Consider the following 23,105-nt stretch of genomic DNA (forward strand, 5'->3'; position numbering starts at 1 on the left):
AGGTGGTAAGGCTAACCAGGTATCTCAGTCTCACTCTGGATTGATGTTGTCTTTGTCGCTGTCAGTATTGCAGATTTTGCACCCGAAGTGGCAACGATTGTGGTTATTACTGTCATTCAGGTTATTGATAGGAAAGCCCGAGAATTAAAGTCCCATCACTAGCAAAACACCCAACTTGACCTTGTTAATCCTGATCTTTTTATGCCTCGTCGTCCTTTCCCCCTGGTAATGGCCTTTAAAGATAACGTATCAGGCGAGCAGGGTTGGATTCTAAGCCATCTTGAAGGGACCCTCGGAAATACATTAATTCGCTCTCAAAGACTCAATATGGGTCAGGCTGCGTTAAATAGAGTGCTTCCGACTCAGGTATTTCGAAATTCAAGAAAAGTTTGAAGGATATACGATTGACCAGCGTTCAAATATATGGAGAGGCTGAGCAGCTCAATCTCGTCGACCATTAATACAACCTTCGCGCTTTCGAAGTTTTCGGCCTCTCCACTACCCGCGTTTACTGCCATTTCGCCTGTAGTTACTCGCTACTAGTTCATATACCCAAATCATCGAGCGCTTGTGACAGGACAGAGTCTAGTCTACACATGTAGCGTCAATCATACACTGAGCTGTTCCTGCCCGTTAGTATTGCCGCGGAACTCCCATTCATCTTTGGTTTGGTCAATGATCGGTTTGGAAACTGTAGTTTCACCACTGCGGAGAAGCGTATGATTGAGTTTGTTCGGATCGTATGGACAAACATGGCCGCGACAGATCATACCGGGCGGGATTGGCCGCGATTTACATCGAATAACTTCGCAGGCATGGTATTTCACGATCAACCGGCTGTCGGGCACGTGGACTACAGTATTTGTGCTTTTTGGGACAGAATTGATATCGGCATCAGCTAGCTAAACGCAAATTAGACTAGCACTGGAAGCGATTCAAAGCGTCTCCCCAGGAATTCCTCAAGCAAGGCTAAAAAAATGTTGTTTGGGGGACTGGGAATTTCGTTCTGGCATTAGCTCTCTTGGTTGGAAGCTATCTTGCCCTTTGGTTGGTGACAGAATGTATGTATCGACTCACCAAAAAAATTACCAATAACAATCATTACATTATGTATAGTAATAGACCAGCTGGCCAATTAGATATCGTAATGTCGTGAATGCCTTCCATTAGTATCGTGCTAAAATTATATTCCTGCGAAGAGACCAAAAGAGTGTCTGGCATTTGTCTTTTAGAACTAGGTAGGTAATTCTAGCTGCGAGCGCTGCCAAGTTAGCGATTGCATAATCAAAATCTATGTGACTTTGCACCTACGTGTGTTTCTTCTTCAAACACACGTATCGACCATAAGGCGTGGCTATATTGATACCAAGGTTGCCGAAGCGTTCAATATATAACTGCCTTCTACTTCCTTGGGCTGCGTTGACATCGCTTTAACATTTTTCTACCATATTGCTCTCAATGAGAGGGTTGTAGCTGAGAGTCGTGTCGGAATCGCCTATTGTGACATCCAATTAGGAGTGGATTTGGTCATAACTCTAAGATGAATCTCCGAATCCAGACCCATTAAATTGCGGTGGTGATTGGTTATTCGTTCATCATGATCGTTGATCGACAAGTAGATAGCACCCATTTGCTGTTGCACTAACTACGATCCTGCCAACGATCGCCGCCTCTACACTATTGTGAACCCCAGCCTGTGTGTAGGTATTCCGTGTTGCTCATTTTAATGTGTTGCGAGTAACTAATTTTATTCTACTTAGCCTTTAAAACACAGCCTTCTTTGCAAGGAATTATGTATTTTCTCAATTTTCCACTATGAAGTACCTATAGTGGGCTGCCGGTACGCGGGCGATCAGCCGCCCCCACGGCAACTCTATGAAGCACAGCCTCCAAAAGTTCCTCAATCATCCGTTCACTATCCTAAAAACTGAATGGCGCTCACAAATAGGAGCGTTGGTTAGACAGGGAGGCAGGTCCATGTGGATTTCCATTGCTGCAGGTTTGACCGATAGTATTGGCTGTGGAACGATTTCGCTAGGGGTCGCAGTTCGCGATTTGTCAAATAAGTGGAAGCTTAATAAAATTGTTGGCTCAGCTGCAGCCTAGCTTGGAAAGGATACGCACACTTGTTTCACATGGATTAGCTGAGCGCTGAAAATAGATGACTTAGGTCGAAGACGCTAGGAGCATTTCCATTGTTTGTCTTTCCGCGTCTTTTTATTTCTCAAGACCAAAAGGAGGGAAATTCCTATTACCTTTTGCAGTCGCACAGTGAACATGGCATCGGTGAGGACGCTGTTTCTTTTATCTGCCTTTACCACTTTGGCTCTTGCAGCCAACTGCACTCCTGGGTTAGACTATTGCGGCTTCAATTTGTTGGGGATTGGTAAGTGACTCGCTATATTTCCACCTAAACCCTTGTTTAACAGTCGTGAAACTCAGGAAACTATCAGGCCCAAATCACCGATGCGCTTCAGAAGGCGTCTTTAGACTCAAGCAATAAAGGTGTATCAACTAACACACTGTTCCATTGCGTTGGCGGACAAAACGGCGACATAGTGGTCATCAAATTCTGCACAAACAGATGCGTAGATGGCGGGCCTGGTAAAAGTGATTTTTGCAACCAAGTTTCCTCTGTTGGACCTACCACATCATCGACCACTTCAACATCTTTAACAACTACGCAATCCGCTGCAGCGTCATCCGCTGACAGATCCGGCACCTCTACTACAAGTACAACCCCTACACACTCAACGGATAATAAATCCTCTGACAACACTCCTGTCGGTGCAATTGTTGGCGGAGTAGTTGGCGGTGTGGCTGGTCTTGCGTTGGTAGGGTTGGGCTTATTCTTATTCTTCAAAAGATCACGAAGGCGGCAAAAACGTGGGGACGAAAGCACACCGGAGATGAAATCAACTCAGGAACAATCATTGAAGCAAGGTGGAACAGTCCTCGAGGCCCCTGGAGATGTGGCGAGCCCTAGATATGAACTATCTGGGGCTCCTGTAAACCCCGCAGAGGCCAGATATGAGCTCAGCTAGAAGATAGGACTGCTATTATGACACAGTTTCGACCTTTTTACCGAGATTCTTTTGTGCGACCTTCGTGACACATGAAGATAATCTCGCAAACTCATTACTATTCGATTTTTCTGCCTTGCGTGGCACAATTTTAGTCCTACCGGCACGTTTGTGAATGTCTTCAAAGCTGATAAAACCTCGATGTATAGAGGTAATAGAGGCTTAAGAGAGCGATCTTCTTAGCAGAGAGTTGCTCAGATCGCATCCTCGCTTCTTCACTTCCTATCGAGGTGTCGCAGATTCCTGACTGCAGCACAATTCGGAGTTCAAGCGCATGATATTAATAATCCTGTATTGTCAGGAATTTCTTGTAATAATGCACATCCTTCTCTTGTGACACCACTAAGTATTAATGGCTACTCTTATTCGAAGCGCCATTGCATGCGCACTGCTTACGAAGGCACGGCTATATTAACGTTTTCTATTCGTAATGCCTAATGTCACACAACAACCCAAAAGTCCCAAGGAAACAAAAAAACTAAAGGTCGTAGTATATACCACGCAGAGCCTATTGTGTGTCTTTTGTTTCTTTCTGCTAATTATGAAACAACCTAATATGATGTCAAGTTATACACTACGGCAAATAATATGACAATCCCCATGTATTCGTTATATACCCGGCGCAATAACTTTAATAAGAAACTGAAGTCTGAATTGCTTTTATAGTAATTAGTACCTACAAAAACGCCACATCTATCGAATTTTCTTCTGTACTCTTGTGTCCATTTTCAGTATCCAGTTCAGCTCATCTCGCTTCAAACACTTCTCCAAAGCAAAACTGCCTGCCAAACTCTCCAACTCATCCTTTGTCTTTCCTCTAAAAGCCTCAGCAAGCTCCCAGCCAAGATACTCGCTCATCAAGCATTCTCTAATTACTCTTTCAACTTGTCTATCAAAAGTCCAAACCTTTGGATATTTCTTTTGCTGCAAGTGTTCCGGCACCATCTCCTTCAACTTTGAGATTAATGGCTGGTAGACTTCGGCATCTATCTTTGTCTTGTCGGTACAAGCCCAGAAGTCAAGCCCCAAGCGCTGTTTTTTCTCAATGAATGGGCGCATAAGGCGCATGTATGGGCTCTCAGGGTCAAGGTACACCATTCCTTGGTAGCCAATGTCCTTGTACAGCCAGATACTCCACGATACGCTACCAAATTCCTTATATATAGCAAGCTGCTCTTGTAATAACGCGAAACGCTTAGCATTCGTTGCATCGGCATCTGGATCCGTTCTTGGATCTTGGTATACAGGGCCGAATTCGCCGTTCCATATTGGCACACCTGCTTCTCTCATAAAATCGACTTTGCGTCCGAAACTGGTACGTAGTCTCTCCTTCTGCTTCTCTGTCCCGTCATACTGTTCCGGCAGAGGGAAGCCCATCATACTATAGTCGTGGCAGCTGTATACCGTATTTGGCAAGACCTTTTTCGTATCAAATGCTGAAAAGTCCATTGCATAGGTATTTCCGTCTAAAAATAGCATGTGATCTGAATCAACAGCTCGAATCGCTTTTTCGACTCTTTCATACCACGATATAAGTCGAGTATGTTGGGGATCTGCCGGCTCATTAAGCGGGTTATATCCTGCAATTACAGGGTTTCCTGCGTAGTGACTGGCAATAGCCACCCATAGTTGAATGGCGCGATCTTGGAAATCTCGAAATTCCCAGAATAGAGCTTTACTCAAACCAGAATCACTATGCCAGTCCTGATTTTGACCACCAGGAACAGCGTGCAAATCCAAAACGACGTATATATTGTACTTTGCGCAGATATTAACGATTCTGTCGAGGAGCTCAAATCCCAAAGTTTTAATAGTGCCAGGATTGTCATCGTCCATAAAGTGCCGATAGTTAAACGGCACACGGAGGCAATTAAGCCCAAGAGAGGCGAAGAGTTCTGCATCTGCCTCGGTGAAGAAATGGTGGATAAGACGAGAAAAAAAGAATTCGGCATTTTCTTTGCCGAGGACCTCTGTTAACGCAGCCCGATGCTCGTGTTCATGCCCCGAGTAGCCAGTGATGAAATTTTCCATGTTAAGCATGCCGCCCAACCCTGCGCCTTTGAGGACTACTTCATCGCCGGCTGAGTTAATGATACTTGTGCCGCTTACACGGAGCATGGTACACGGTGGATGAGTGTGCTTAACGTTCGAGTGGCTGGTTGCCACATCTTGAACTGCTGTAGGGGACATTGTAGGTATTGCTCTGTTGAAATTCGTATTTAATAACCACTGTGAAATCATCAAGTAAATTTTTTTCTACAGAAACAAACATCCATCTTATACATAATTTGGGAGTGTTGTTACCGTCGCAGTCTGATGCGATACTCCGCACAAGTGGGGCTGGTTGATTCACTCTCTCCTCAATACCGGCGGCGTACGACTACATGATGGCAGTATTACACAACCCCACGGAGCTATCGAGTCATGCGTAACCCTTCTAACAACTGTACTAGTGGAGGTATCCTTCAAGATTATTGCATTTAGCCATTAACTCTTAGACGTGGTTCCGTGAGCAAAGAAAGTGGCACCATATTCCAGACATTGCCATGTGCTGATTCACGTCAAGCAGGACGGAATTGTACTTCAATATTGAGATATATTAGGCTAAATGATTGAACACCCGTTACCTCACGGAATCTTCTTCCGAGCGGCCTGTAGCTCATGTCTTGTGCTGGCTAATTGCGGTAATTCCCTCTCCCAAAATTCCAGCATGTCAATAGTTTCATCAATGCCAGTCCGCCAGCCATGAGGTAGCGTTAAAGTATTTGCCCCCCTTGCGCTATTCTGAGCTGTATTCGTAATATTATATAGTGCGGCAGCCATCAGAACTAGAGCACTCCTTGAACATGACTGTATCATGAGGAGAGTTCCATGGTGGCGATGTTTATACCCTGGTGTATTCACGGTGAGCCTCAAAGCGTGATAGTCTAACGCTTTTTGTGCCAGTCGTTTAATGCCCCAATCTGCCAAAGGCATGGCAATCTGCATTTCTTCGGCAGCCGGCACATCTTTCCTGAGATATGTAGATATAAACGGCCAGTAGATTAATTCGTAAAGATTGATTACATGTCCACGGAGGACAAATCTACAAATATCGTCTTCTTCGGCAGGAGCATCAAACGACAGACACAAGGGAAGTGAAGAAATCCACTCTTGGGCTTGTTCTTCATATTGTGGCACAGCTACCACAAGAGCCTCCAAGGCATCCTGACTCGATAATGACTGCTCACAAAGCTGGAGCATTTCTGCGTGTAAATTTGAGGCCAGCCTTCGGAGGGAGATCTCGGCAAGGTAGAAGTACCAAGATATTGTCTGTCGGGATACACAAGAATCTCTATTGGCCTCGATTTCTTGCGCCGGCTGCAAGTTAGGTGGCGTCGGTAAAAAAGGTGGATAGAAGGCCAGTTCCTCTTCTGTGAGAGTGAAGTCTGCCGGCCGTAGGTAGCTCCTCATTTCTCGTTCTGATTTCCATGAAGACCAGTAAGTAGCCTGCTGAAGCGTATCCAAAGAATGGCTAGCTGGGCTTCCGTCGCATATCGTCGATGATGGCGGAGGTGATAACGAATTCAAGAAGGGCAGTTGTTGGCAAGAAGCAAGTGCCTGCACAAAGAAACGCCAAGCTTTTATTGGCTGAAGGATACACATCATATACATGCCAGACAGGAACAGACATTGCGTAGAAATAATATCTTCGGAACAGAAAGCAATGCCGATACGTCGCTGTGCAGCATGAAAGAGCGTCTCTGCACTGGCATATGCACTTGTCTCAGGCATCGTCTCCAAAGTCGGTCCAAAAGGCCGTGCAATACAGCCCAGAGCGCAGATCAGAAGCGTTAGACATGATTCTGCTGACCAGTCGATACCATTCAAGATGACAGATTGGACCATGCGCCGGGCAGCTTGCTCATCTAAAACGGGGTTCTTCACGTGGGCATAATTAAAGAAGTTATCTAGGAGATGATTGACGCGCTGAAGATCAAGTTCCGTGGTGAGGTCTGTTTTTGGCGATAGAAGGGACTGTACCGAATGCAGGCTGGATGTCGTGGCTAATTCAGACTCTGAACCCCCAATCTCGTTTATTTCTCGATTGAGATCACTTAGGATGTCCCACTTCATGATACACTCTGGGCTCGGAGGGATGAGCTCAACCGGAATCGACCTGGTAGATGCAGGTTCTGACGGATTTGGCAATGTTCTGGACTGACTTGAGCTCATTCCCAAGGCCATTGTCTTCATAGTCTTATCCAACTCGTCCAATCGCTCTAGAATTTTCAGACTAGCTGGGTCAAACGTGGAAAGATCCACGGGCGACTGGATGCATGTTGCGCCAACTTTTAGGCAGAATGAGCAAGAAGGTTTTCGGTTATCGCATTTTGTCCGTCGAGCGCGGCATACTTGGCACGCTTTCACAGCACGCCGTCGACTGTAGAATGCGGTTCCCCTCGGCGCTGGCCGAGAGCCAGTAATGCGTTCAGGAGACATCTCCTCAAAGTCTACTTGATCTGTGGAAACATTGCTTTCCGACATGGGTATGTCTGCCATCGTGGTGACTGAAGTCATGTAGTTTGAGACTGGGGCAGTTGTTGGAATCGAGGTTCCGGAGAGGAAGAATGGGTCACCAATTAAAGTCGAAGAAGGCTCATGCGGAGTATCGCACTTTTATGATCCATCTCTGCATACTTCCTAGCCAAGGGCTTTACCCCAGATGTCATTGGATAGACTTGGCTAGCCACACGTTGTTCTGTGAAGCTAAAATCGGCAGTTCCATTTCGCTATTATGGACTATTGAATTGGCTGGTTATCCACACGATGGTTAGCAAGACCCACAGGCAGCGGAATATCGCATTTAAACCCCCAGTGGCGTTTAGCCACCACAAACGGCCATCCCGCATTTCTACCATTGAACTTGGAACGTTTAAACTTACTTTTGGATTGTAATTGATGTAGCATCGCAACCGTTGCTAAGCTGAAATGGATATAAGCTCAAGTTTCCCCAGACTTCCCCATGGGGTAGATTATTAAGTCGGCACATTGAGCTCAGTTTGAGCACTCTGACAGCTTTACTACCTTTGTCCTTGTTAATCTGACAATCAACCTCAAGACTTTGACTCAAAATGTCAGAAATTGATGTAAAGATAAGCGACGTCCAAGAGATTGAGACTTGCGAGAATGCTATAACCGGTAATGATCAGCGGGCCCGGCGCCCAGAGCATGAGTTGACTATTGCCGAAATCTGGAAGAGTCACAAACTCGTTATCTGGTGGTGTTTTTACTGGGCCATGGCCGCTGTGGGTTGGTAAGTTGCTTCTCTCAGGATGACTACCGGTGCATCTGCTGACAGAACAGGGGGTTTGATGCTCAAATCAACGGCGCCATGATCTCCGTTCCGTCTTTTCGGCGTGATTTTGGGTACGTTGGTATTCTCTAGCCAGAAGCTTTATATCTTTAACTCGATTACTAACTTCGCGTAGATATACCGTCAATGGAGAGGCCATTCTCCCTGCTAACTGGCAATCTGCATTCAACGTCATTGGTACCGTTGGCCAATTTTTCGGCGGCTTCATATGCAGCTGGCTAGCAGACAGGATTGGCCGCAAAAGCTCTCTCTTCATTGGTGCAATAGTGTGCAGTGGTGGCTGCATCGGTGAGGTCTTCTCATCTACTCGCCCAGCCTTCCTAGGATCCAAGCTCGTATTTGGCGTCGGCTTGGGCTTCTACCTTAGCCTGGCGCCCATGATGTCTGGCGAGCTTGCTCCCGTCGCCCTTCGAGGCATTGCAACTGCTGGAGTAAATCTTGGAATCGCCATTGGTCAACTCATATCCAACTCTGTGGTAAAAGTTTTTGGAGAGAGAGATGATCGATGGGCGTACCGTGGGCCCTTTGCAACGCAGATCTTCTTCGCTCTATTCCTTCTTGTGTTCCTACCCCTATCTCCAGAAAGTCCATGGTATCTCGTTCGAGTGAATAAGAAAGAAAAAGCGAAAAGGGTCATTGCAAAACTTTATGGAGAGAATGACACAATCGGCAAACTGTTAGAAATTGAGGACACCATCCGACATGAGGAGATCCAGGGAACGGAGAAGGCAAGATTAATTGACTGCTTCAAACAAACTAATAGAATTCGCACAGGTATCTCAACTGGCGTTTTCTTATGTCAACACTTGGTTGGTATCATCTTCGTTCTTGGTTATTCGACATATTTTTTCCAGCTCGCAGGCCTTGACGTATCCAATTCCTTTGATCTGGGGGTTGGTGTAACAGCCTGTGGCGTCTTTGGTAACATTGTCAGTTGGTTTATCGTTGAGCGTTATGGTCGTCGGAAACTCTTTCTGTCTGGTATGGTTATCCTAACGGCCCTGCTTCTACTGATTGGCATAATGGACGTTGTCCCAAGTCAAGCTGCGAAGTGGGTCCAGGCTGCCAGCACTGTTATATACGCATTCGTCTATTTCCTCACCATTGGTGCGGTGGCCTTTACTATTCTTGGGGAGGCATCCAGTACGGTTTTACGCGCAAAGACAATTTCCCTTGCAACAGCAACACAGGCTCTTTGTGGTTTAGCTATGAACTTCGCTATCCCGTACATGGTCAATCCGGATAAAGGTAATTTGAGAGGGAAAGTTGGGTTCATATTTGGAGGATTGGCCATAATTGGTACGATTGGAAGCTGGGTGTATGTGCCAGAACTGAAAGGGAAGACGTTTAGTGAGATTGACCATCTCTTCACCGAGAAAGTACCTCCTCGGAAGATGGGTAAATATTAGTATTGTAGTCTGTCTAAGCTCAGACTAGGATCAGACTGGGATAGGCTACCATGGCTCAGATCTGCAAGACGCTGGACATATAAACTTAATTCGACTGCAGGAATATATCAAACGAGTTTTTTACGCTATGCACTATTTACATGCCTTTCCATACCTAATTTTCATTAGCATCGGAAATTTTCGTATTATTTCTGATGTGTAAAAAATTAAAACAGCTGTTTAACAAAGAAAATATCGGGAGATATTGCTTGTTGGAGTCCATAGTTAATCGAAGTGGACCAGCGATGTAGTTAGCTCTATTATCGTCCTGATGGCCTAATAATTAGTGCAAATAAGCACTATAACTTTCCTTTTAAAAAAATGGAGTGTAATGCACATCTCTTTAATTAATAACAATATTAACTTTCTTATACATATAACACATTTCGCTCAAGAATACAGTGCAAAAAGTACACAAACAGCCTGCGAGTTTTAGAGGCTCTGTATTGCGAGAATCTGCCATAGCCTACTATTCTCTGACTGTTCAGTTCGTCCAGCCCATCTACTTCAACACCCTATGACAAAACCTTCGACAAGTTGGTGATTTGATCTATGAACTTCTGGTCTGCCTTTGAGGCATTCTTTGTAACCTTTCCTAGGAGGTGTTCGACCGTTTGGCTTGGGTCCGTGGGTGGGTTACCCTGGGCAGTTTGGATACGCGCGATCTGAAAGTTTATGAAGAACTTTGGTGCCTTGATAGCCAAGTTGCCTCCAGTCGACCGCAGCGCAACTTCGGTAGCCGTGTAGACATTCGCTTCGTTTTGGAACTTTGCAAGATCGTTTTCAGCCAACGGGCTGGTGGTTGCGAATTTCTCCAAGGCGAATTGTAAGGGAGACTGGCCCGAGGTAGCAAAGTCGATAGAAGAAAACGATATTCCGCCGGAGGAGACATCTGGCGATCCTGATATAGTGGTTTGTTTGGCATTACAGGTAATTTTCGACGCGAGGAAATTGGCTGAATCTTGAGTCTCTTGAGGCAGCGCCACATTACCGACAACAAAACATGGCTGTGCTTGCCGAGGCTGGAATGCTTCTCTTTGAATCGGAACTGAGAGAGAAAATAATCAGCTATTTTCGTACGCTACTACGCCGTAGTAGTACTGGAGATGTGGAAAGACTTACTTGCTAGTGCAATATCGAAGATGGAAAGAAAAGTGGCGACTAGGAGTATAGAATGCATTTTGACAGAAATCGAGAATAAAAGCTTGAAAAGGCAGAGAAGGATGAAGTGTTGAGTGTGTATAAGAAAGAACAATTAGGACAAAATGTAGTGATAAATCACTTATCTTTACCAGAAAGACAAGATCAGATGTTGACGAAAAGATAGAAGAGTATGGTCTACAAGCTCATGACAATCAACACATATACGCGGGAGACCTGGTATAAGTATTCACTCAAACAGACATGTTCTCGCCCAGACTTGTATCCTTGGCACAGCGTAGAACATGGTGTGTATTATCCTGGCTGCCGCTCCCCTTACCATTAGCGTGCTACGTGTTTCATCCTCGGCTTTCGCGCTGACGATTGGCGAGCCGCCTGTACGATAACACAGAACTAAAGTGTCAAATCGTCATGGGGCAATCCCTCTCTCCGCCAAGACACTGAAACAGGGGCTAACGTGATTGAAAAGACAATAGAGGCTGCGCAGCCTGGAACTGAAACCAGAATCCCCAGCTTATGGAGTGGGCTTACAAGGTTTTTTTAAAAATGTCAGCACATGTTTATCCACCAACATGCCTGCTGTCAGATAAGTCACACGCGAAATACGACTGCCATGCTCTTATGATACCAATGCTCGGATAGTTTGGTCAAAAGTTTTCGCCTAGCCTCGAATTTCTTAGCTTGAACTCATGCAGGCCCAGATCTCTTGCTTTCGCCTTTGTAAGTGCTTTGTATAGAGCATAAATTATTGAGAAAATAAATTGCATATGGAACGCGGCCTAGAAGTGGAGATATACAATGAGAGTAGAAGCTTGGACTAGGGTATGTAGATTGCTCCAGTAGAGTTTTGTTTCTCACAATTAAGCTTGTCTATGCACCATATATAATGTAGTTTAGCAGCGAACTTTTGATACACAGAAGACCCACTCTTAACAGAGATGCGCCTATAAGGGTAAAAGTTTAACCAGCTATGCGGCAAAAAGGCGTAAAAACTTCCATACTAAATCATCCTTGCAGGTGGACCTTCTTGGCTTTATTACGGAATACTGCTAAACTGTTACCTCGCCCTAACACCTCGAATGCAATACTTACCCTGTACCAAAGCACCTGGTATCTCGTGGGATGGTTTTTTTTTTTTTTTTTTTTTCATTATATCATCTAGTTTCACTATCATTATGAATTATCAATAATCTTTATATAGTAACTAGTTGCAATTTATCTTATTATTATGGCATATACGTATTAACTATCGTCTTAACGGTAACTGGGGCACAATATTTGAATTTAAAACCTTTTCCTTTTTTTTTCTGGGTTTCTTTTTCTTTTTTTAACAAGTATCTTTAATTGTGAATCTTTCGGCTTTCGGCCAGCTGGTTTTTGTTATTTACCAAGCAATTTTTGCAATTAATCCACTGGGATATCTTCTCTTCATCATCTTCCTCAGCTCATCAATGCACAAGAGGCCAAGGCCCAATGCCATGGGAATAAACCAGTGCTCGACAGGAACCGGGGCACAGCCAAGGTAATCAATGCCAGGAATCATGGTGAATATTAAACCGATGGCAAGAGCAAACAAGATGGCCGGGAAAAGGAGCCAGTTCTGAGTTTTGGGGTTGAATAGTGGTGGATGCGTGAATATGGAGAGGTGTCGGGTACGCAGAGCCATTGCATTAAACCATTGCATTACTACTAGAGTTATAAAGTAGACTGAAGAGCCGACCGTTAGGTATGTATTAACGTCGTCATCAGTCAGTCCTTCGGGAGTTGGAATGGATCCAAATGAGAACCATAATGACCCGAAAGTTAAACCCTTTCGCTGCAGGTACCAATACGACATTGTAAAAGAGAGGGCTGTCTCAAATGTACCAATAAAACCATAAGCTTGCAAAAGTAGTTTCCAGTCGACGAGACGGTCATTTATAATGTCTCGAGGTGGCTGAAGCATGACGTTGGCCTCTGGCTTCTCGTAAGCCAAGGAAATTGCCGTAGCACAGTCTGTGAAACAGCATATAATAATCATGAGGAAAGAAGACAATATCTGAGGTAGACCAAAAGCCACATTGGTGAATACTGGCCAAAACTCTGACCAGGAGCCAGCCGGTAGTAAGTATGCTATTGTTTTCTTCAGATTGTCAAATACTACGCGACCGTAGAGAACAGCCTCTGGGATAGCAGAGAATGTATTTAACAGGACCATATCTGCGGCCTCAACAGCGATATCGGAGCCAGATGCGGGTGAAATACCAATATCTGCTTGTTTCAGACTTGGGGCATCATTAACACCATCTCCAATCATAGCGACAACATACGACTGGGACTGGAATTCCCGTACGATTTGAAGTTTATGCTCTGGCGTGGTACGGGCAAAAACTATCTCTGAGTACTCCGTCACCAAAGTGTGCCATTGGTGTGGAAGTAGAGTCATTAGATCTTGGCCTGTCAAGACAATCGCCTTGGTTTCTGCTGGGAGGTGATTGGATTTGTTATTTCTCTTGGGTTCGAAGTCGGGAGGCACGCGGGGGAGATCGTCGATGCTGTGGACTTCAGCATCTGGAACGCTAATAATGCCACAAGAGCGAGCAATAGACTGAGCTGTGAGTTGAAAGTCTCCCGTGACCATAGCTGTACGGATGCCAGCTCGATGCAAGGTCTCGATTACGCCGGGAACCTCTTCTCTTGGAGCGTCCACAATACCAACGAGTCCAATAAGCGTAAGGCCCGTACGCGCCAATTCCAGAGCTTCTTTTTCGAATAAATTTTCTTCCGGATTTGTTCGGATCATGCTACTAGGAAGAGACCGGCGGGCAAGAGCCAAAACACGTTTACCTTCGCTTGACCATGAGTTCTTGGCTTCTTCAATGGACCAGCGAATAGATTCATCAAAATCATGCGCGTCACCATCTTCGCCAACATACTTTGTGCATCGAGAGAGCAGAATGTCTGGTGCACCCTTGATCATCAAAACGTAATCCTTCTGAGCGTCAAAGTTCTGGATTTCGGAAACAGAGAGCGTAGGCTCCAATGAAGATTGATCGCGCGGAGAGCTAACACGTAAAGCGAATTTATTCTTTGAATTGAACGCAAGGTCAAACTTTTTGATCCATAATTCGCGAGATTTGTTTACCGAACCCAATAACTCTGACAAACGAAGAATAGCTTGATCTGTGGCATCACCAAGTATCTTTCTCTCAGATATAGGAAGATGAATAGTTGTGGGGTCAAACTCTCCAGCGTTGCACACTGCAGAAGCAACACAAAGCTGCTTGAGGGCAGCCTTTTTGGGTGAATCGGATTTGTCTTCCATTTCTTGTATAGCTTCTGCGACAGTCAATGCCTTGGATCCAATGAGGCAGTCTGTCACAGCCATTTGATTATTGGTCAGAGTCCCTGTTTTATCTGATAATAGTACTGAAACAGTTCCCAGGGTCTCAACTGTCTTTAGAGATTTGCAAAGAATATTGTTTTTCTTCATAATGCCCGCAGTAATTGTAAGTGAAGCGGTTAGAGCTATTGGTAGACCTTCTGGAATAAAGGCAATAGCGACGCTTACACAATCCACAATTAATGTTGAGACCGAGATGTAATCCGGATATTTGTGACGAATAAATCCCGCCCACAGAGCAACAATCACAACAACCATTAATATCATCAATGTTGCGATAATTAGGACAAATCTGAAAATCTCTTTTTGTAACGCGGTTTGGCCAGTCTTGGGTTTGTTTGTGAGTTTCGCGATACGGCCAAAGACTGTATTGTCTCCTGTCGCGACAACTATCCCCAGACCGCTTCCAGAGGTGCAATGAGTACCTTGCATTCCAATACACTTTGTTTCGAGATAATTCTTCTCCACTGACTCAATGACTGCAGGTAGAGGATTTGATTCGCCAGTCAAGATACTTCTGTCGAATTTCGCATCAGTTGACACGTCAACGAATCGAATATCAGCAGGTAGCTTATTGCCGGCACTGAAAAAGAGAATATCTCCAGGGACAACTTCTTTTGCCGGAACTGATCTCCTGCTCCCATCTCTCAAAACATTGCAGTCCTCCGGGAGCATGCCCGTAATGCTTTTCATAACTCTGGAGGAGGAGAAATCTTGCCAAGCATTGAACGCGGCTTGTGCTAACCACACAATAACCAGAACGATTCCCAAAGCTAAATTGGCCACTGCAGGATCTGGTTCACCAAGCGGCTTCCATGAAACGAAGACGAGAATGCTTCCACCAAAAAGTATGGAACCAAAGCCTCCAAAGAGATAGAAAAATATTTTCTGCAGCAGACGAGACTTTGGTGGTGTTGGAGTATTGGCTCCGAATTCTTCAGTTTTATCCTTGACGCCTTGTATTGATAGACCAGTCTCTATAGACGTGTCTAGTTTCTGGGAAACCTCTTGAATAGATAGAGTGTGCCATTCGAGATCTTCTAAATCTATTGTAATTACTCAGTTAGTTTTTGTAAGACCTGAAGTTACCAAGAAACTCGAGACTTACCTGCCATGGTCTTATCGCCATATTTTCTCTTAACAGCTGCATTCTTTTCTACTTGCATGCGTTCCATGTCTATACTCAATGTGCGGTATAAAACAGGGAGCGCAGTGGCAGGATCGACCACTCGTTGACCACTCCTTATGCTTGATAGAGAGTGGATAGAGTAGGCCGAAGTTTTTCTTTTGAGTTTGAAATTATTGTTTGTAGAAGAACCAATCTGCTGAATTTCATCACTATCGTCCAAATATCGAATATGACGCTTCGTAGAGCCAAATGTCTTGGCATTGCTCTTGACTTGAATAGCTACTTTGGAGTTAGCCTTTTCAGGATCTCCATTGTCATTGGGATCTGCCATTCTGTCGTTAGAGAGAGTGAAAGCAGCGTCAGACAGCAAGTAAAGAATTTGTAGAAGGGTATATGGATATCGTAGGCTCAATGGAAGGCGAAATTCATAGTAATGAGATAACCCTTTAAATAAGAAAACCGAAGCAAGGAGGACTAGTTATTTAAGCTGGGAGTACATTGGAGAAGGAAATTTGGTGCTTTCGCGCATTTTACCAAACTCTGATCAATTCAGCTATACATGCCTCATTTGGAATGTTATGAGCGATTTTCAAATGTATTTGGTGCGGTGGCGCAGCTTAACGATATGCAGATGAGATCTGCTGCAAGTGTATAGGAGACAAGCTGCGATACTAAACTTTGCAGCCTTATTTTTAAAACTTAGAAGAAGAAAAATACAATAAAATAAAAAATAAAATTAATTTCTTCCAATTTTTTGATCTAAGCTACTGAGGTTATGTATCCCAATTCAGAATAGCAGAAATATGCTATTGCTTCCAAAGTGTTTAATGTCGGTGGCTATATCATTGGAAATATATGAGGCTATTTGCTTCAATAGCTATTGCGCTTTTGTAGTATGTCTCCCCCTATCCTTGCTCTTCTTCTTTTTTTTTTTTGGTCTTGCTTATCATTTCCACTCTTTCTTTGTCTTTTCCCTTTCGAGGTAATATTTGAATGCATGTATCCAAACTCCATTGTTGCGCAAATAAGCATCTGACTATTAGTATATGAGCCATTTAAATTCTATCAGATTATTTGCAAGTTATTTATCGTGTTGGGCCTAGGAGGAGGCCTCTCTGCAAGGCTAGATAGCCCTGTTTCTGGATACCCAGTTATAGCGCATCTAACCTTGTTAAGCTACGGTCAGAATAAGTAGAAAGTCGAGACCTTTGAGATCTTTTTATGGTATGACGTAGTATGAAGGAAGCTCTCTCAATATTCACCGAAAGAAACTTGAGCCGTTGGATAGTTATTATGTTCAGTATCTGGGTCGTTCAATTCTTTAATTATTTCAATTGATCGATAGGATGAAATTGATGTGCGCGTATGTATTGTTAAGAAGCTGGCTTATAGACCTAGCATCTCGGCTGCTTAAATGAAGAGGGGAAGTCGAAATACATAATTTGGAGCGTTTGCCGCCATTCTGACGCATGACGCTCATTAAGCGAAAGCGGGGATAGTGGTACAGTACTAACTGGATTGAAGGCGTCTTGTGCTCCCTAATTCGAGATTTTGGGACGTTGAGTCTGTCTCACAAGTTCCCCGGTTGATGAATATTCTGTCCTGTCTTTATAGGTTCTTTGTATTGACAAGCACATAGCGATATCTTGCCAGACCATTTTCCATGTCCACAATTGCCTGATTAGCATCTTCAATGGGTCGCACCTCCACCAGGGGCCTGATATTCTTCTCCGAGGCAAGTAGTAGCATTTCCCTTATGTCAGCTGGAGAGGCGATGCAGCTACCGCCAACCTTGATATTGTTGACAATGAGCGAAAACGCGTTGATTGCGGGGAGCTCTCCACCATCGGGATTCCTATAGAGTGTTGAATGTCAATAAAATATTTCGAAAGGGCAAATCTGAGAGAGGCATGCTTAGCCAAAGATGTACCTACCCAACTTGAACAAGAGTTCCTCCAACCTTGAGCAGAGATAGGTACTCGGAATACGGCATTCGAGCATTTGAGACGGTATTGACAATGAGATCTAGGGTACGAGTGTTCTTTGCTGCCCAATCACCGTCATCATCTGTCGCAATGTACTCGTCGGCTCCCAGAGCCACAGCTTCCTGCCTCTTGGAGGCCTTGCGAGATATGGCGACAACTTTGTCGGCGCCAAGCGACTTGGCGAACAAAATGCCAAAGTGGCCGAGACCACCAATGCCAATAATGCCCACCGTCTTACCAGGGCCACAATGATTTTGCTTCAAGGGCGAGAATACGGTGGCGCCAGCGCATAGCATGGGCGCAGCGGCCTCGGAAGCCAGGTTATCCGGGATATTGAAGACGAAAGCTCCAGGAGAGCGATTATAGTCGGCGTATCCGCCGTAGGATGTACCAGAGCCGTCGGGATAAGACATGGCATATGTTTGGACGAAGCTGGTACAGTAATTCTCTCGACCACTTGAGCACTGAGGGCAGTCGCGCTTGAGGCAGCTCAGAGCCTGGGCACCAACACCGACACGATCGCCAATTTTGATGTGGCTAACATTCTGGCCGACTCTGATAGCTTTTCCAACAATCTCATGGCCGACGCAACAGGCTAAGACATGGCGTGTTAACGTTATTGTCTATGATGGGGGGATATGGAGTAGTCGGTAGTGCATTGCGGACTTACGATACATTGTTGGTCCCCATCCTGATTTCAATGTGTGCAGATCCGAACCGCAAATACCGCAGTGGGTGATTTGGATATCGATGTCGTCTTCTGTCCATTTCTTGGGTTCAAATGCACCCCATTCCATCTTTCCCTCAACGGCCTCTGGGCTTTTGCCCAGCCAACCCTGGAATTCGTAATCTGTCATAGTGTCTCTGAACTAGCCATAAAGGTTTATAATGAGTTAATGAGGACAGTGGTTGGTCTAGATGTGTAAATTGAGGACGTTGTAAAGACTTATATATGTGTGTAAGGATCCCGCCGCCAAAATTCTCAAAAAGAAAGTGTCTCCTCTCCCCATACTGTTTTCGATTTGTATGGCCTTCGAGATTCCCAATGTCATCCACTTGCATTCAAGCGGACCCGTACTATCGGAATCTATCATTTTGCTAATAACTTTATCGCCGAACGGATACGCTAGACAGGATTGAATCGTCAGTCAGCCAGTTGCAGTAGTGCAGGCCACGCCAGACTGATAAACAGACGGCAAGAGTTCACCCAAGCGACGCGGACATTTTACAGAATAATAGCTATAGGATTAGCAAGGCTAACTTGAGTTTTGTGCCAGGGGTATTTCGACGATGTCGTGCCAAGGCATGATTTCCAAGCATGAACGTTCCTACTGAAGGGGATATTCCAGTCTTTCCGCTTATGTCTAATGTGGGATTAGGTTTTAGATGACGACTATCTCTAGTGTGTGATATAGAAGTTAAGATGGTCTACATGGATATCTCGATGTTTTCAGACCCAGGGGCTCTTCCAGCTCCAAAGACATGGCGAGATAGCAGTATATCGGGCTTAACGGTTTTAGACTGCCCGAGAGATGTGGAGACTGAGAGCTACGGTCGGACAATTAAAAGCTTATCAACGAGGCGGCCTATTTTGGCGTAGGAAAAAAGAGCTACTAATGCAACTTGCTGACCACAAGTCAGCCAATCAATGGCAGTTTGAAACTGGAACTGCTTTTTCAGCTACTTAGAAAAATGGGCAAGTCATTCTCCAATCTCAACATCCCCCAGTTGTCATCCATTTGCATGAACAAAATTGACTTGCTAGCGACGACATTTCTATCAATAGCTTTTATAATTGGAACCTCTGATTTTGGCATGTCCGAAATGGATCAACTCATTCCTCTCCAACCTTTTCCGCAGCTCATAGAGATGCGTGCCGCAGAAGAGGATTGGACCGGGAAAATTAACCAATCACAGCGAAGGAAGCTACAGAATCGTCTTAACAAGAGGGCCTCGCGTATGGTACATTCAATTTCAGTAAACGTCAGAATCGCTTATGGAAGCTAATAATAGATCTTTGCTAGGTCGAAGAAGGGAAATAGCCATTGCAAGCCCATCCACTGAGATTGTTGACGCCGGGCAGCCATCTTTGTCCTCAGTGACAAAATCTGGTGGTTGTAATGACACAGTCTGGCGCTCATCAGGCCAACCGGATGCTCTCCAACTTTCCAAGAGGCGGCTAGCAGCAAAGCCGCTGTGTAGGATAGGTCTGCCTGATGGCCGCGATGTCTTGACGAGTGCCGCACAAGCGGCTCATCAAAGATACAGAATGAGACAGCCAGATCCGCGGCAGCTCATAGACGTATTGCGATTTAACGTCTTCTATGCCCTTGTCCATAACGCCAAGGTACTAGGATTCAATGATGACTGGCTTAAATATGACGCGATATCTCCTTTCGGCGCTATGCAAGTCAACCTTGCCAATCCGCTAATTGCAGCGAATTGTCCGCCTAATATGAAGCCCACAATGTTACAAACGATGGTGGAGCATCATCCCTGGATCGATCTTCTTCCCTGTCCTCATATGCGTGATAATTTCTTAAAACTCGTGTGTGATAAGGGGGAGGATGCTGTTGATGAAGATGGTCTCTGCGTTGACATTGTGGACGGTGCATCTGCTAGAAGACCTGAAGACGTGTGCATTATAACATGGGGAGAGCCATGGAAATTATCAGACTGGGAAGTCACGGAGTCATTTATGAAGAAATGGGCTTGGCTTCTGGAGGGTTGTACTGAATTGCTGGAGTCTACGAATCGTTGGAGGAAGAAGCGAGGGCTGCACGATATTCGTTTAGCTTAGTATTCGGAACTTCCATAGCTGGATTTTGTTTTTCATAGACCGAATTAATCTATTTCTTTTAATCTTGAATCTTGCAAGGCCTCGATATTAGGCACAGGCTAGGCTTGCGATAGCACTCGCCTCCCAATGAATCGTCTTGCGTTTGTAGGTCATCCATGTGCATTAGTCGCTACGATCTTGGTAGACCCATACCAAACTATACGGAATTAAGTCTCGGTATTACGGCTAAAGTTTAGAAACGCGTTGCGTATGGTATTACTCATCGCCGGTTGAGTAAAAATGTAGAAGGGAATTCTTGATGAATGTCAGACGTATAATAGAGACGAAACGCCCCCAGTTCTTTGCACTTGGCTCTGAGCAGCCACTTTCAAAGATTTCATAGACTCTTTTGAAGAATAAGCATATCAAAATGGTACTCAAGCTTAATCCACCCCCCAACACCCCGTTGGCCCGGCATCGCCAACTCTCCCCGACTGCCTCTGTGCGTGTTTCTCCTCTTTGCCTGGGGGCTATGACCTTCGGTGACAACCAAAGAGATCGTTACGGTGAATGCAGCAAAGAGGATGCATTTTCGATTCTCGACCACTTTTACTCCCAAGGTGGAAACTTTATTGACACGGCCAACGGCTATCAGCACGGCCAGTCAGAGGAATGGCTTGGGGAGTGGATGACTTCTCGAGGGAACCGAGATGATCTCGTTCTAGCAACCAAGTACGCCTCAGGCTATAAGGTCAACCAGAGTGATCGAATACAGTCCAATTACGGCGGTAACGGGACCAAGTCGATGAAATTATCCGTTGAGGCCTCATTAAAAAAGCTTCGAACTACGTACATTGATGTTTTATACTTGCATTGGTGGGACTACAGCACATCTATCGAGGAAGTCATGCAATCACTCAATGACCTTGTCATGTCTGGAAAGGTTCATTATCTTGGCGTATCTGATACTCCTGCTTGGGTGGTGGCTAAAGCGAACCAATACGCCCGCATGGCAGGCTTGCGCCAATTCGTGGTTTATCAGGGCATGTGGAATGCCGCAATGCGTGATTTTGAGCGCGACATCATCCCAATGTGCCAGAATGAGGGCATGGGCTTGGCTCCATACGGCGTATTGAACCAAGGGAGGTTCCAGTCTGAGGAGGGTTTCAAGGCACGCGAGAAGCACAATCCTGGGCGCAAGTTCATCAAGATATCTGAACGAGACAAGAAAGTCTCCAAAGTCTTGGAAGAACTGTCGAACAAGAAAAAAGTAAAGTTGCTGGATGTTGCCCTGGCATATGTGAGGCAGAAGTCGCCTTATGTGTTTCCTATCGTGGGAGCGAGAAAGCTGGAGCATATTCAGGACAGCATCGCAGCGCTTCATGTCTCTTTGACAGATAAGGAGATTGAAGATATTGATGCATCGCACGATTTTGATCCTGGGTTCCCTCACACGTTTCTGAGTGGTACACTGTTTAATGATGACGTCCCTCGTGGCGCTTCTGCACCGGGCGATGTTTGGCTGACGAAGCCTTTGGGCAACTTTGACTGGGTCGAAAGCCCTAAGCCCATTGCGTTGAATGAGCAACTATTGAAGTAACGACGTCTCCCAGCCTCCATTGCAATCTGACTACGATATTACCAAATCTGGCGGCAATCTACTCCGTGGTAGCCGAGAACGCACCAAACTTATTCGGCTATCAAGGGTAAGGGGCGGAGTTACGGCAGAGTGCGATGATGAGATTGAGTAGGCAATGATAGGTAGTTGTTACTATATAATCACCTAGAGTGAGGTTCATGATCAAGTTTTACAACATGCATGGCGCAGTTGAAGCGCAAAATGGTCTTCAATTTCTTGCAGGTTCAGAGTTGTTCTCAGTCACTGTTCGGAAAAAGAATGTACACATCCTGGTATAGCATTTTTGCCGTGTTTGAGTGTTACCATAGTGGTGAGACTCGCTCTTATTCATATTGTATTTTCTTTCCATACTCTTCCTCCCCAACCACCTCATGCCATTCTATGCTGCCAAATGTGACCGCCTGATGCACCATGTAGCTCCCATCGCCGGCACCGTGCCAGTGGGTCGTCCCAGGCGGACACCATACCACATCTCCCACCGAAAGCTTTACCGGCTCTTCTCCCTTGTCGCAGATCCATCCTGACCCCGCTAGGACCGTGAGCAGTTGCCCGCCTATATGTGTATGCCAATTTGTTCAAGCACAAGGAGTAAAATTCACGTTGGCAACAGACATGTCTTCAGTGCGGATGACAGGATCGAGGAACGCGTTGTTGCCTGAAAATGCATTGGGCATTGCCGTATTCCCGTGTAGTGAAGGGGCGCCGCTACGAGCAGAGCGGGCAAATTGCATCTTAGGCATGGATTTTATACAATTGGAGGAGAGCAGCCTGAGTAAAAGCATGAGGCGCGTGGCAATGCTAGTACCTCTGTAATAATGGAGTAAGAGAAGATTTAATGTGCGTAAGAGTGTGATATGGATACAAAGTATTTGTATGCAGCCGCTTCCCATCGAGTTCATGAAGCAGGTCACAGATTTATATACTTGCACACGATGGAGACAGCCAAACCAAGGCAGCAATGAGCCCCGCAGAATACAACCAATACACATGTTTGCGGTGAACCAATAAATTTAGCCTTGCTGCCCAAGTGTAACCAATGCATATTGCTTATGAGCCTGTAGAGTGTTGCAGCTAAGTGCCTTGGTACACTGCGATATGTGCATTTTTAACTCAATCTTCGTGATTCATTATTACCATGGAGCC

At 45.2% G+C, this 23,105-nt stretch overlaps 10 protein-coding genes across 10 annotated transcripts; 5 read left to right on the plus strand and 5 right to left on the minus strand.

Annotated features, from left to right (window-relative positions):
* Positions 1-250: 250 nt before the first annotated feature.
* On the plus strand, positions 251-1,015 carry GGI43DRAFT_416224 (uncharacterized protein). The gene has a single exon (XM_083207258.1). The coding sequence runs from the start codon at positions 720-722 to the stop codon at positions 900-902; it is 183 nt and encodes a 60-aa protein (XP_083056378.1). The 5' UTR covers positions 251-719; the 3' UTR covers positions 903-1,015.
* A 1,014-nt stretch (positions 1,016-2,029) lies between these two features.
* GGI43DRAFT_416226 (uncharacterized protein) lies at positions 2,030-3,157 on the plus strand. Its single transcript, XM_083207259.1, has 2 exons — positions 2,030-2,386; positions 2,443-3,157. Exons 1-2 carry the CDS (start codon positions 2,278-2,280, stop codon positions 3,042-3,044), a joined length of 711 nt encoding a protein of 236 aa, XP_083056379.1. The 5' UTR covers positions 2,030-2,277; the 3' UTR covers positions 3,045-3,157.
* Positions 3,158-3,662: 505 nt separating this feature from the next.
* Positions 3,663-5,433, minus strand: GGI43DRAFT_416227 (glycoside hydrolase superfamily). Its single transcript, XM_083207260.1, has one exon. The coding sequence runs from the start codon at positions 5,322-5,324 to the stop codon at positions 3,777-3,779; it is 1,548 nt and encodes a 515-aa protein (XP_083056380.1). The 5' UTR covers positions 5,325-5,433; the 3' UTR covers positions 3,663-3,776.
* Positions 5,434-5,471: 38 nt separating this feature from the next.
* On the minus strand, positions 5,472-7,750 carry GGI43DRAFT_416228 (Zn(II)2Cys6 transcription factor). Its single transcript, XM_083207261.1, has one exon. It carries the CDS (start codon positions 7,641-7,643, stop codon positions 5,712-5,714), a length of 1,932 nt encoding a protein of 643 aa, XP_083056381.1. The 5' UTR covers positions 7,644-7,750; the 3' UTR covers positions 5,472-5,711.
* A 140-nt stretch (positions 7,751-7,890) lies between these two features.
* Positions 7,891-9,990, plus strand: GGI43DRAFT_223130 (maltose permease). Its single transcript, XM_083200395.1, has 3 exons — positions 7,891-8,379; positions 8,430-8,492; positions 8,555-9,990. The coding sequence occupies exons 1-3, from the start codon at positions 8,198-8,200 to the stop codon at positions 9,846-9,848; spliced, it is 1,539 nt and encodes a 512-aa protein (XP_083056382.1). The 5' UTR covers positions 7,891-8,197; the 3' UTR covers positions 9,849-9,990.
* A 208-nt stretch (positions 9,991-10,198) lies between these two features.
* On the minus strand, positions 10,199-11,417 carry GGI43DRAFT_223133 (uncharacterized protein). Its single transcript, XM_083200396.1, has 2 exons — positions 11,010-11,417; positions 10,199-10,935 (listed from the first exon to the last, which is right to left on the minus strand). Exons 1-2 carry the CDS (start codon positions 11,065-11,067, stop codon positions 10,403-10,405), a joined length of 591 nt encoding a protein of 196 aa, XP_083056383.1. The 5' UTR covers positions 11,068-11,417; the 3' UTR covers positions 10,199-10,402.
* A 1,015-nt stretch (positions 11,418-12,432) lies between these two features.
* GGI43DRAFT_430738 (cation-translocating P-type ATPase) lies at positions 12,433-15,890 on the minus strand (the record flags this gene model as incomplete). Its single annotated transcript, XM_083209310.1, has 2 exons — positions 12,433-15,476; positions 15,539-15,890. The coding sequence occupies 2 exons, from the start codon at positions 15,888-15,890 to the stop codon at positions 12,433-12,435; spliced, it is 3,396 nt and encodes a 1,131-aa protein (XP_083056384.1).
* A 1,013-nt stretch (positions 15,891-16,903) lies between these two features.
* Positions 16,904-18,822, minus strand: GGI43DRAFT_223187 (chaperonin 10-like protein). The gene is made up of 4 exons (XM_083200397.1): positions 18,767-18,822; positions 18,215-18,670; positions 17,494-18,139; positions 16,904-17,414 (listed from the first exon to the last, which is right to left on the minus strand). Exons 2-4 carry the CDS (start codon positions 18,399-18,401, stop codon positions 17,168-17,170), a joined length of 1,080 nt encoding a protein of 359 aa, XP_083056385.1. The 5' UTR covers positions 18,402-18,670; positions 18,767-18,822; the 3' UTR covers positions 16,904-17,167.
* Positions 18,823-19,105: 283 nt separating this feature from the next.
* On the plus strand, positions 19,106-20,406 carry GGI43DRAFT_416238 (DUF3425 domain-containing protein). The gene is made up of 3 exons (XM_083207262.1): positions 19,106-19,240; positions 19,331-19,501; positions 19,569-20,406. Exons 1-3 carry the CDS (start codon positions 19,237-19,239, stop codon positions 20,342-20,344), a joined length of 951 nt encoding a protein of 316 aa, XP_083056386.1. The 5' UTR covers positions 19,106-19,236; the 3' UTR covers positions 20,345-20,406.
* A 347-nt stretch (positions 20,407-20,753) lies between these two features.
* Positions 20,754-22,040, plus strand: GGI43DRAFT_430741 (sterigmatocystin biosynthesis dehydrogenase stcV; the record flags this gene model as incomplete). Its single annotated transcript, XM_083209311.1, has 1 exon — positions 20,754-22,040. One exon carries the CDS (start codon positions 20,754-20,756, stop codon positions 21,921-21,923), a length of 1,170 nt encoding a protein of 389 aa, XP_083056387.1. The 3' UTR covers positions 21,924-22,040.
* Positions 22,041-23,105: the final 1,065 nt, after the last annotated feature.

This window comes from Trichoderma evansii (assembly GCF_050947405.1).
Source record: "Trichoderma evansii strain SZMC 28006 chromosome Unknown GGI43scaffold_27, whole genome shotgun sequence".
NCBI classification, from domain to species: domain Eukaryota; kingdom Fungi; phylum Ascomycota; class Sordariomycetes; order Hypocreales; family Hypocreaceae; genus Trichoderma; species Trichoderma evansii.